At 39.4% G+C, this 13,593-nt stretch overlaps 1 protein-coding gene across 1 annotated transcript; it reads right to left on the reverse strand.

Annotated features, from left to right (window-relative positions):
- Window positions 1–387: 387 nt before the first annotated feature.
- Window positions 388–13,345, reverse strand: SLC40A1 (solute carrier family 40 (iron-regulated transporter), member 1; the record flags this gene model as incomplete). The annotated part of the gene is made up of 7 exons (XM_010187089.1): window positions 388–825; window positions 1,891–2,556; window positions 4,112–4,354; window positions 7,307–7,433; window positions 7,762–7,877; window positions 8,727–8,886; window positions 13,278–13,345. Coding segments are annotated over 7 exons (1,700 nt in total), but the record flags the coding sequence as incomplete, so codon positions are not given.
- Window positions 13,346–13,593: the final 248 nt, after the last annotated feature.

Consider the following 13,593-nt stretch of genomic DNA (forward strand, 5'->3'; position numbering starts at 1 on the left):
AACATCGGAACATCCAAGAAGGATGTTTATACCAATTTGAGAAGATAGAGGAGCAGAACTATTCATGGTAAGGGAAAAAATACAGAAAAACCCTACAAAACCAAATACTGCACATCAAGTTATCCTGAAACAACTAAAAAAAACCCCTCTCGTTTTGATCAAGGAGCAAAATAATTGTTCAGAATTCCTTAACAAATTAAGTATAGCCACTAAATAGCATCACTGCGGGGGTCAGCAACAGATATTCAACATCATTTTTGTGATCAAGTACTACATATATGACTTGTGGGGATCCCTTGAAACACTAGATGTCAAGATCCCGCTAGGCTGCCCTCTGCCAAACAGAAAACATTTTACAGGGTCACTGTAAGGTGAATTTTAGCTTCCTCAAACACTTAAGTTATGCATTCAACTCTAGAGAAACACCTTAGACAGGTCACAAAAGGCAATATATGTGTTTAACCATGGTATTTGTGTAGCAAGTTAGTAAGATAATTGGATCCTTTCAGACAGTAGAAGTATTACCAGGTGGTGAACTGTCAGAGACTGCTTTGGGATCAGGAGTGCAACAAACAAAAAGCTGTTTTCCCAAGCTTTTTTGGGCAAATCTGAAGTACATTATGTGGCCCATTGCAACAAAAGAGACAGAAATAAGCACCAATAAACCAAAAGCTTCAGGGTTGGGGGCCAAGATGACCATGATGAAGTGCAGCAAATCAAGAAGATAATTCATGGAGTTTTGGACACCATTTATGATGCCTCTTTCGGATTCTGCCACATTTTCTTGGAGCAACTGTGTGACAGTCAAATCAAAGCACCAAAGGCCTACGGAGAGAAAAAACAGTTATCCATACAGCCAGGCTTCTCATGGTAAGATTTAATTACTGACACAAGTCAATTAATATTTGCAAACACACACTTCTGCCAAAAATGTGTGGGACAAGCCAGCCTATTGTCAGATTAGAATGGATTTCACGGTGACAGTCAAGAGCAATTTACTTTCCCTTTACTAATATTTCCTGAAATAACGGATACAGCTGGACACAGTAACTTGCCTGTCAAATCTTGCTTTAACATGTCTATCAAGTTAAAATTGGTTTTTTCCTCATCTGTTCCTTATTTAAATAGCTGTTGAAAAGCTATTTACAGTGTATTCATGCTAGCTGTAATTGCCAAATTTTGCATAAAATTTGAGTTTTTTCCCCCTGCTCATGAACATGTTTTAAACCATGCAGAATACATAAAAATTTACAACAGCCTCAATTGACGCTAGCTTCTACATCGGTTGAGTCCATTAATGACTTAGTTTTAAAAGTTAATCTTGCAAACAAACTTTATACATGGTATTTATGTGACTACCTCTTCTGCGGACAGATACTAATAGCATGCTAACCAGCCATTCCTCAAAAAATTAAGCTGTCATCCAAATCAAAGTTTCTGTTCTAAACTGCTTTGCTGATCACAAGTTTAGAGAATTTATTTAATGAATGGATTAATTTAGTAAACAGCTAAATTTCAAGGTTGTCATAGCAGATGTGTTTAGTTCTGTTTCCCATTAATAAATGGTTTTATTTGGTTGTGAATGAAGATCATTTAGAGATGAGCATTCCAAAGAACAACTTACACACATCTCCAGATGTGGTACCTTCTCTCCTATTGGTGATATACGATATGCAAGAAATTAGCACTGCAGCCTCTGCACTGGCAATACTATTTCAAGATCATTCATTTTTATGTGAAGCGTAATGAACTTGCCTTAGAAATGCGATATAACACTTCAACTGTGGCCTACAATTCTAAACTCACATTTGCATGTGGTTGACAGGCAGTGTAATTTCTAGAACTAAAAGCAGTCAACAGATCAGGTTTTAATAGAGACGTAACACTTACCAACTCTAGCAGCAATAACTCCTGCAAACAGGAGACTAACAGAGAGTAAAGGCACAGGCTCAGGACTCATCTCTGGGTCACCGTTAGCAAGAGCAGTAGACCCATTTAACAGGTTGGGCATTCCAGTCGGAAGAGTCATTTCAGGCTTATCTTCTGGAGATGTTATAGTAGGCAATGGCTCACTTTCAAACAGCCTGGCACTGATGTCAGCAAATGGGGAAACAGTCAAATCCAGAGGACTTCCAGGCATGAATACAGAGATGGCACATAAGACCAGACAAGCAAATTGAGCAACTCCAGAAATAAGGCCTGTGCGAACCAGGCCACATTTGCGACGAAGCCAGGTGAAAGCCACTGTTCCCATTATTCCAGTGACTGCTGAGGCACCCATCAGGAGGCTCAGCACAGAGCCACTCAAACCCTGAGTGTATGCATAGCCCGTAGTAATACAATCAAAGCCCAGAACAGTCATATACAGAAATGCAAGACCCATGCCTGCAAGAAACACTGGCTGGTTGTAGTACGCAACCCATCCATCACGAAATGTGATGAAAGGTTCAGCAATCCGGGCAGTGCAGCTGACTTCCTTCTCCTGCTGGGGCTCAAAGCCAGTTACATCTTTCTCAACAATTAAGTGCACTCCTTCAGCAGGTTTCGCATCACTCTCTGTAAACAAAAATGTAACTTTTAGATACACTGCAGCCTGGAAACACAGACAATTGTTTGCAGTTAGTAAGTTCACTGCTGCATCAGTTCAATTCTGCAATCGACCTTCCTCTGATTACTTACATGTTTTAAAGTGTCCTTAAGTTCCACCTGTATAGTAAGATCAACTAAAGCTTATCCCTATTAATTTAAACTCTTGCTTATTTAATTAAACTGTGGCAGTAGAAAGCATAACCTGCTTCTTTTCAATAGACCTGTGACTGAATGTTCCACGTGCATAGAGGAATTATTTGCTTAATGAATGCCAATGTTAGCTGGCATCTTAAAATGCTTTGTATGTTTAAGTGCAATAACTACAGAAAGTAAGGAATACTTAAAACATGTCAATAACTCATGTCACCGTAGAACCACCAAGGAAGAGATGCTTGTTGAAGACTACCAAAACCAAAAGCTTTCAAAACTTGACTTTAAAAAAAACATAAGAATACCTCAGACCGTCCCTTTCTACAATTCCATATTCACTGCAATATATAAGAAAGGCACTTCCACCGGTCACACAAACAACCCACAGCAGTATTTAGATTAGTAATGTGGCTAGAAACTATACAAATGCTCGGGTGCCTGAGAAGTGTTTTTGCACTGTCAAGTTTGAAACAAGCTCCACATACAGCAAGTGAGATGCATGAAGTATTACTGCAACTTTTAAAAATGCAAGTTGTCTACTGAAATCAGAACACTGTGAAAGCAAAGACTGAGAGATGTTTCCTACATACTGGTATTTGCCAAATGCTTCAGCTGTAGAGCCTCCTATCCTCTTTATCTTGCTCCCCTATCCTAGGCTGCCATCAGCCTAATCCAGTACCTTACTGGATGAACTATTACCAAAACGGATCTGCTGGCTGGAAAGAAGGTATGTCTGTTCTACACCTTTAACAGCAGCCTCCTACCTCACTAAATACCAAGCAACGAACAGGCTGCTAGCTAGATTTTAAAGACAAAACAAGAATTCTTTTTAATCCTCCTTTAAAAAAAACCCACATGTTGTAGCTGGGAGCCCATAACTTGAGCTTTCAGTAGCATTCACATACCACTACCTTCAAAAAAGGGAAAAATCTCAAGTTTTGCATTTCAGAATCTGACATTTCAGATACTTCATAACAAAAAGTCTGCTTCTGAAACAATTTCAATTTCTGATATTAATACTATCTAAAGTAATGTTAATATCAATTTTAAGCTCCTCTGTAGTCATAGCCATCTACACTGCAAATCCCAGTTCAGCTTGGCCAAGCAAGCAGACTAGGTCATCAAGGATTTTTTGTCACCATGGTTTCCTGCAGCACATGGAACCCACTGAAACATGCCAGACTAGAAATACTACCACCTATTCTACAATGTCCTGAAAGTCTGTTAGTACTAAGAAGTACTGGAACCCTCGAGCTATGAGTGGAAAGCTGTACAGCCTCAAAGCAGTGTCTGCAGAAGACAAAAGTCAGCACTTCAGTTTGACTGACACAATGAATACACTGTGAATTTGAACAGTTCATGTTTTCAATACCTTTCTTTACATTCAGCTGTTTCAGTTCCGATTCTTCAACTTTTGCAGATTTGAGAGCCAGAGTAGGGGTTTTCTGATAAACCTTCCAGAGCAGCAGATATTCCACACACATTGACATCAGGTTCCAGCCAGAAATGAATCCACAGCCAATCATCGGGGAGCCGAATGTCATTATCTGACCAACTGCCATTGGGGCCAAGATATTGCTCAACTGATCAATTCTTCTTATTGTGGCATTCATATCTGTCAGAAATGATTTGATTATATGAAGTAACTGCTAAACACTTCGTGTTACAGTATTCACCAATATAATTAAGGACTGCACATGTAGACACATCAAGCTAAGAAATCTTGCTCCAATTCCAAGCAGCTCCAGCAGAGGCAGGAGTCAAGACTGCTAACCAGAGGCAGCTTTAGCATATTCCAGTGTTCAAGTGTTCGTAAGCCAGCTCCCTACTCCTGCCAGCTTTGCCTGTATGAGGTCTTTCACGCTTAGCATGCAGGTTTTACAGCGGAAACGTACTCCTGCAGGTAAAACTTAGTCATGAGACCACATTACCCCTGTATCTTAGTGTCATTACAGACTCCTAAGCCTATCTCTGAAACATTCAAACCCAGCACGTACAACTCCATACTATAAGAGAAATCTCAAAAGGTGGAATTCTTTCCTGTAGAGATAATTTTAGCAACCACTATCTCCTAATACAGGACCATGTATTTCTTAATCTCCTCCATTTACTTCTATTAACGGGCTACCACAGTACGCACGATGATAGCAACAGACCTTTGAAATGGCTTTAAATGTCCTTATCGAGTCGCACTGCCTACAACTGCCATTTTACTGAGCAAAGTCCTCACTCCTTTCTGTTCCACGCTTTGATGTTTATGGTCAAAACAAGCGGTCCATTCTCAGTATGAATGCATCTTCCATTTGCTGGTAGGGGATGTCTCACCCTCCTTTATCTTACCAGGTTTAGTGTCATTACACCTTCTGGGCTCCTGTAAATTTCCAATTAATGGTGCCATTTTTCCATCCCCAAAAGTTGTTAGACTTCTGAAGGAGAAGTGAAACTGCATACCAGTATTAAAAGCTGCTTTTCTGAATGTGTAGAGAATTACTCCTTGCCACTCAATGAAACTTTTAGGTAATTCTATCTAGAATTCAAAATCAATTCAATATTAACTATTTGACTGTTAGCTAAGTTAAATACTTACGTAGAATTTGGCTTTGGAAATTAGGAAAGATACAAAGTAAGGGTGAATAGAAAAATTAATCAAGGACGACAAAGGGGAAGCCAAGCCAATATTTATTTCCCTGTTCCACCAACTTACTTAACTAAGGCTCCTCTTTGCAGAAAAGTTAACACTGCAGAGATGGACAACAGTATTTGCTGCAAAGTCAATGCTTGCATTTAATTTTTTATGCACTTTTAACACTTTCCAAGTTACATTATGGTTGAACACAATCACCCTATTCAGCCTGGAAGAGATCCTTTGGATAAGTCTGTTGAACTAAGGTGCTTAGTTCAGTGGGTTTTTTGTTTTCAAATTAGTTTGCACAAGAATTTAGAGTAACCTCTTGCTTGATTTTTCAGTACAGAATATAAGTCTGCCTGAGATCACGAAGCAGCTCTCTGCAGGTGTGGTCTGTACCTTATCTCATGTGTAGTAAGTAGTACAGGGATTGGGGAGATGAAAGAAGAAAGGTTAATGAGAACCATTAGAACTTTAAGGCTTCTACAGAGATGATAATTTCCTACTTGTGATTCATACATCTAAAGACAGTTAACCTGTACTGCTGCTCTATAAAAGGCATGACCTAGAAAGGCACTAAAAGGTCAAAATAAAAGACTGTGCTGGAAAACTGTATACCTGGAAATGAAAGAAGACACTTTTAATGCATCTAATTAAGAACCAGCTTCTCCTAGATGAGAAGGGGGAAAAAAGATTCCTTCATTGGAGAAATCATCAAGAATAAACATGGACTTCAAATCCCGAGAAGGACTCTGACATACAAACTGAACTTTATGGGCAATTTGCGCAGCTTCATACAACATTAGATTCCAGAAGCTGAAATGCTGACTAGGCCTGGAGGTATCTAAACTCCACAACTATGAAGACTTAAAACTTCAGTCCCAGAGTTACTTTACTGAGCTATTCTTGGCAATGTTAAGCTGCTCTGTTTCCACTTCAGTATCGGTTCCTCTATCTGGTAAGACTTAAGTCCCCTTACAGGGTTGATTCAAAGCCCATGCAGCCTGTCCAAGTTCATCGCAAAAAATGCTGCTTTCGACACAGTGTGCTACAGTCAGAACAGCAGCATAGCCAAAGAACCGTGCATCCCTTGGCATGAATGGGCTTGTGGCTAAGAGAACCCCCTGAGAAAGGGTAGTCAGGTTTAACGCATCCTTGAGGAGGATCCCAATCAATCTCTCACATCCAATAAGTGTCACGACCACCAAACTGCAACAGAATTTGAATGGGAACTCATTCACTCTCCTAACAATGCCACTGAGGAAGAAAGGGGAAAAAGAAGGAAAAATATTTACTAGGCAACAAAGATAAAGTCTGCAGTCTAATAGGAAAGGTATTACACGTCAGAGGAATAGAGAGCTTCCAGTTCCAACTGAAGAAAAGTTTGCACAGCTCCAAGCTAGACAAGTACAAGATTTCAGATGTATCTGCACAGCATTTCCTATCCACTGTTTCCTGATCCACCTACTTTACTGTTCTGGACTTCATTCTCGTGTACCTCTTTCTTTGATCCCTATGTGAGGAGCCCAGTTACACAACAGATTTCTGTTTCATTCCAGGGTCCTAAAAACAAAGTATTGCAACACCCTGCTTTAAGCGCCTGGAAGTTAAATAGCTTTTCTATTACACACTGGTTATTTGATTTAAGAGCGTGGTGTATGTTTATTTGTTCAGCATGAATAAAGTTTTCCTGACAAATCTACAGTAGGACTAAAAGCAGGACAAAACCAGTTTAGGGATGCCTGACTGAACCGTAAGCACAACAGTAATTTCTAATTTCAGTAAGTGTAGTTCATAGCACGGAAGAGGAAAATAAAGGATACCTGCTATTTTCTCATAACATCTGAAACTTCAAGATGTGCTGACCTCTGTAAAACTCTCATCTAAAATCAAGCTTGGAAAATAAGACATTTAAGGTATTAAAAAGGCAATATATTTCACCTGCCAGTTTGCTTCTGTCTTCCCCTGCAACCACAACAATCCAGTCCCTCTGAATTGTGATTGCTGTGGCAGTGCTGGCCAAATTGGCAATATTCGCTATTGTGATAACCAGGATATAGCACATCGTCTAGAGAAATGAGAAGAAAAGGTTATAAGTGAGAAAGTCGATGAAGGAAGATCTCCACTCCTACCCTGGACAACCAGAAAAGACACGTTTACATTTGAATCCACACATTTTAGTGCTGTTCTTCAGACAAAACAAGATCATGTCTACTTTACAATTCCTGACAGAAAACAATCGCCTCTGTTTACTCAACTAGTTCAAAGTTTAATTTGCCAGCTTTAGCCCACAGGAATGTCTGAAACTAGAGAGCAAAATAAAAACTCATCTGTGTCCCCTGCTCCCCAAAGTTTCTTGGTAAGTTAATTCCTTATCAACAAGTTCAGACACTCACAAGAAGCCATCCATGGTATAGGGTCAAAAGCTGTGTCTTGAACAAGAAGACAATCATCAGGATAATGCCACACAGGATGACAGATGCATTCTGAACAATCAAGGATGTCTGGGCCACTGTTTTAAATCAAAACAGAGAGCAAGTTATAAACAAAACAATAGCTAACTATAAGCTTAAGGACATTAGAATTAAGGAACATGCACAGATTCTTTAAATATTTTTATTTTCCCTTTCTCCCGCAAAAAACCCTATACTTTGTACTAGATTTTGAAACTTCCATTGTCCTAGAGCATTTCTTAGCTCTTAACAATCCATAGCTCTTTACAGTTTACAGACCAAGGAGGTCTTTTTCTCAATCAAAACCCAAACTACCTGTTTAAATGCTGACTCTATTCTTAAAGGGGTAAAAACAAGACTTAGCCTAAGTTTCAAATTCACCTTCAGCACATTGTTAAAGCAATGCTGTTTTGCAAGCACTTTCAAAGTAAAAACATACACGAAGAACTTAATGCCAGGTTATTTACAAAAAAGATTACAGTATACATATTTAAAATATATATAATACAAATGCAGTGTGCGTTTACACTTAAGAGTAAGACGTTTGTATCCAGACAGCAACAAATAATATGAGTGTATGTTAGTATTAAGACTGCAGAGAACTCGCTCTGTAGTCCTCAAAGTTGAAGCTGTTTACCTTCTGCAGATCTGTGCATCCCTACATATGACACAGGTTTAGCCCGAGCAGTGGACATACCGTGATGTAAAACTGTTTTCCTCCTGTCTTTGACACTACTTTGTATAACCATCACCACTCTGAAACACTACACTTCTTAGAGAAAAGAAAAACCAAACAGCTGAGCAAGCCCCATTCTCTTATTTGACTTGAGGAGTTAACTATACCAGCTTTATCTTTTTACATAAATTTAATCAATTCTTAAGTAAATAACCTGCTCTAGGCATCTAACCTTTGAGCCTGGAGTTCTTGTCCACCCAGTCTCCAATAATGGCTCCCAGGAGAAGAACTGATCCGGCCACAACCAATCCATAGACTGCGGTCAGGAGTAAGCTGTTTCCATACAGTTCAACCAGAAACACAGACACAGCAAAATGCCACATACGGTCTCCCTTTAACAGAGAGTAACAGAGAGTACATACACGACATTACTATTGGCACCGTGCAAGCACACACAAGTTGACTACTTCACTAACGTCCTGACAAACATCTATACTAAAATAAAGATTTGTTACATGTGCAGCAGTGGAGCGGGCTTTCTTTGTTTGTTGTTTAATCTGGGAGGTTTGTTTGAGTGATTTTTGTTTAATTTTTTTTTTTAATTTCTTGGCATCAGGTCGTTTTTCTTCCACTACAACCTGCCACCACTGATTTTACCACAGCATCACTAACATCATCTGTCCTAATCAAGTACATTACAGCTTGCAATACCACATTAAAAAATCCCAGCTATTTTCTCTTGTATTATTGAACAAAGTTTGCTACCAGACACATCCAGCAAGCCTCAGAAAGCTTCACTGATTCATCAGTACAGACCAAATTAGCCAAATACTTATTGATTACTGATACTATTTAAGTAACTTTTCACGACAGCAGTTTGCTCTTAGATGATCAAAGCTTAACACTGCTTTAAAACTCAAAGGCCAGTCAAGCCAAAGCAAGTCACAATACAGTCCAGGATAGACACGGGTACATCAAGGAAGGTGTTGTCCTATATAGTAACTGAAGTTTCTGCAGTCAGTGGACTTAAGCTCTATTTAATAATGTTAAGCACTGGTATATTACTAAGAGGCAGAATATCATAGCTAGTTTAACCTATTGCAAACTCAACTATTCAAACTATTCAGCCCATTGCTAGTTTCACCCAGTGCTTTGAATACAAAATTTCCACATTCCAATACCATTTACTACAGGTAATAATAAAAAAAACCAAACCCAAAACGCTAAACATGTCCAAGTGAAGTAGCTCTCATACTATTCAAAACATTTTCAAGTTGGCTACTAAACAGACCTGTGGCATGCTAGTGAACACATCAAGGTTATGTAGTGTAGATGGGAGCCACATCTCGCATCATTTTTACACTTATCACAAGAAATGCACTACAAAAAGTGTTCTATGTAATCAGTAACAAAGCAGACGAATAGAAATCATCCATGCTATACTAGGGCACACAACTGGTCTAATAATGGTCTTTAAAGTTAGGGTTTTTTTATAAACAAAGCATGAAACTGTTTTCTTCTGCTGCCTTATCTTAAATAAGCAATTGCTGTGTGATAGAGAGAACAGCACAAACTTCTAAGGACCTCAAATATTCTAAAGGGCTGGGGGAGGTGTAACATGAAAGCAATTTTAAAAAACAGTCTGCCAACTTTACATATCATATAACACAGCAATCAAGAGACACAGAAAAACCGTGCTATTTGGAGGGTCAAAATAATTGCTAAGTTTGATTAAAGTCTTCAATGTAGTAAAGACACACAAGAAGAATTAACTTTTTATTGTTACTGAGGTTCTCTGGACGGTGTTTCTTCCAACACTGTAACGTGTAAGTATTCGTTTCCTTAACTATAGGCAGAAAAATAATTACATCCCAATCACACGGGAAGAAAAGTGTCACCTGTTCAAGAAAAAACTGGGTATTTTGTATGCTTTCTAACTAAATTCAATGAAAAAATGCAAATATAAGCACGATCAGCTTAGATGTACACTCTCATGTACTATAAACCTGTTTTCAGTCTCCAGGGACACCTGTCTTCTGGAAAATACATTCTACTTTTACTCCATGGTTAGCAGAAGTATATAGAAAGTATTCCAGCAATGCAAACACAGGGATCCAATTTCTCAAGTCCAGCATTCACTGCAACTTAATGTGACCTGAGGGATCTCTTTACTGAATTTCACTTCAAATACATGCAAGCGGATTAACTAAGTTCTGATTAGCTTTGTTACATATTTATTAAGCTAGAAATATAAGATAAAAGAACACTTCCACATTAAAATTTCACAACAAGTTTTTGTTTTTTTGCTTTACATGGAGATGTTTCAGTTACTGATTTCTGACAAGATGGAAAAGGCATTTAAAAAAAAGGCAGTACATGAAAGTCAGTGGCAGCCACTGCTGTCAGTTAAAAACCTGATCCCACTTGAATCTCACAGGAAGATTCCTCTGACTCCAGTGAGATCAAGATTTTGCTGTACCACTCGTTTAGGGAATCTGTGAACTCTGTTCAACCTTACCCAGCACATGTACCCAGAGTATTCTGAGTATGCCAACACACAGATAATGTTTGAGGTAACTAAAGCTGTTCCAACCTGAAAGCCTGAGTCTCTTTCAGGAATTAAAAACTATAAAGAGCAAGTAAAGATGAATTAGTACCACAGAAGAATAATATTGGTGAATTACAGAGGCTTGAAGCAGGTATGTTATTTCAAGCCAAGATGTACTGAGATTTAAACAGTAAATATTGCCTTCAGAAATGGGCAAAGTCTTGATTATATACACTTAATCCCACTTTAAAATGCCTCAAAAGTGTGTCTATTTCAACTCTTTTAAATAAGTAAGTACAGCTATTTAGCCTCACCATTCTTTTAAAGATGGTTCTTGCTCTTCCATCTTTGTAATTATCCTCATAGTCATCTCAGATGGAATGTAAACAACCCTGTCTGTGAACTGAAGCCAACAGGTTAAGCAGTAGCCAGGCTACTACCTACTGACAGGCCTCCTGAGCTTCCAGTGGCACAGGTAAGGCTGAGAAGCTGCAGCTGACCCCTGGCAAACGTTAGGCCTGGGACCAACAAGGTGAACTCAGTTTCTGTTCTGTTTTCTTTACTGCCAGGTGACAGACATCAATGAATTAAAAACAAAGGCAGTAGCGTAAGGTCTGAAACTCCAGTTCAGCAGTGCAGTCCAGCCTATTGAGATCACTGAAGCCAAGCACACATTAAAGCCCTTTACCAAGCAAGGGCCCAAGACACAGCCTAGATTTCTTTCAAATCTGAGCATTTGTGGAGATGCAACACATTTAATCGTTTACAGCTTCTCTCTGTATTCAGGAATGACTTAGCAACACAGAAACCAAATTAGCATGCTCTCAATTACAGCAAAAACACATTTCTATCAGGTTTCGTATTGTGGACATAGCTATTTTTGAACAAAGATGATCGATTACTTTGAGTTCTGAAGATTAAGGTGTTTGTTTATTGTTCCCGTTAGCAAAAACATTCGGACTATGGGAACACTAAAGCTTAGGAGATAAAAAAGGTACAGTCCTACACACCCAGGCCTGTAAAAATAAGCTATATTTCTGTTACTTCAGCAGGTTTTGGTTTTGAGTCAAGATTTTCAGCACAAAAGAAAACACGCTACAACAAGGAATATAATATTAATACTGCTAAATAGACATCTTGCAGCCAAATGTCTGTTACGGCGTGTGAGACTGTCTTCAAACTCTGCTTTACGCAAGTACTCAGCAGTCCCACTGCCCTGCTTTGATGCTGGTCAGAGAGGAGTCAGCAGCGTTGGCCGAACTGCCAGTTAGGCACTTTGTGGGCATTACTGACATAAAACGCTGCAGGTAACAACCCCAGCCTCTGAAAAGCAGTGAACCAAACAGAGACATAGCCACCCAGTTCCTTCAGTAATATTAATATTTGCTAAAATGCTGCACTTGTTTAAAGAAGCGTTGGATACCACACCAAGTCTTCTTTCATTAGCACAAGCACCAATATGACCTTTCAGGTTAGTGAAAGCAGGAGCTGCCAGTTAGGCATGCAACACTAACTGTGTATCAGCAACGTGTTCAATGCCATACAAAGCACACATTAAACCAGTCCAAATTCAGGACTAACAAAAAGATACAGAATATTAGCGAAGAAAGTTTCCACTTCTTTACTATGCAAGCCATTGGATGGAGAATTAGGACTGTATAATAAGATAGGTATGTTTTAAATTCTATTATATGGAATAGAACTGGATTGTTTATTTTTACTGCACTACTTTCAAATATTTAGTATCTTTCAAGTGAGTAAAAGCTGGTGTACTAAGTTACTTTAGTACAGAAGGAAAGGATTTTGGAAAGCAAACATTCTGAGAGAAGACGACTCCCACACTCTCAACAGGTTTGCTGTAAACACTGAGTATTTCCCATTAGTAAGTGTAGTAAGTAAACAAGCCCTTCAAATGCATGTTGCAGTGGACTGTCTTTCATTCTACCATGGACTATGCTTCATTTCTTTCACTCTAAGGAGTCTCACTGGTCTGGTAGTTAAAAGCATAAAAAGGTAAAGAACTGAGTACTGCACTACTCTGCTTGAAAGTTGAATCCACTGCAATGCATCACATAAAGATCGTGAAGATTTAACAGCAAAGTGCTGTAATGAGACCTCTGTCTTTGTGGCGGTGCTCTATTTTGTGAATATTTTTTGCACAGTACCAAGAATATTCAGGTATGTCAGAGCTAGATTAACGAAACCCAACCTCTACCAGGCCAATATTTTACTTACCCAAGTGGACAACGCATGTCCAAGATAAAGAAGAAACTTTGCAGACGTAAAATAGGCAACCACAGATCCTAAATGAGAAATAAGAAACAAACGCTAAAGGAAACTCGGGCACATCCGCCACGTTTCAGCACACACCGGGTACTACTCGCTGCCGTGGAGGAACCCGACATCGTTCTCAGAGCAAAGACGCCACCGGGTCACGCCGTATCTCGGGGTGGCGGCTACCGCGGCGGAGCCCCCCCCGCCCGCGGGCAGCACCGCGCAGCAGCCTCGGCGGGGCCTCTTGCTCCTTGTCCCGGTCACCCGCGCCCCCTCC

The sequence above is a fragment of the Mesitornis unicolor genome, unplaced genomic scaffold (assembly GCF_000695765.1).
Source record: "Mesitornis unicolor isolate BGI_N332 unplaced genomic scaffold, ASM69576v1 scaffold35250, whole genome shotgun sequence".
Lineage (NCBI taxonomy): Eukaryota > Metazoa > Chordata > Aves > Mesitornithiformes > Mesitornithidae > Mesitornis > Mesitornis unicolor.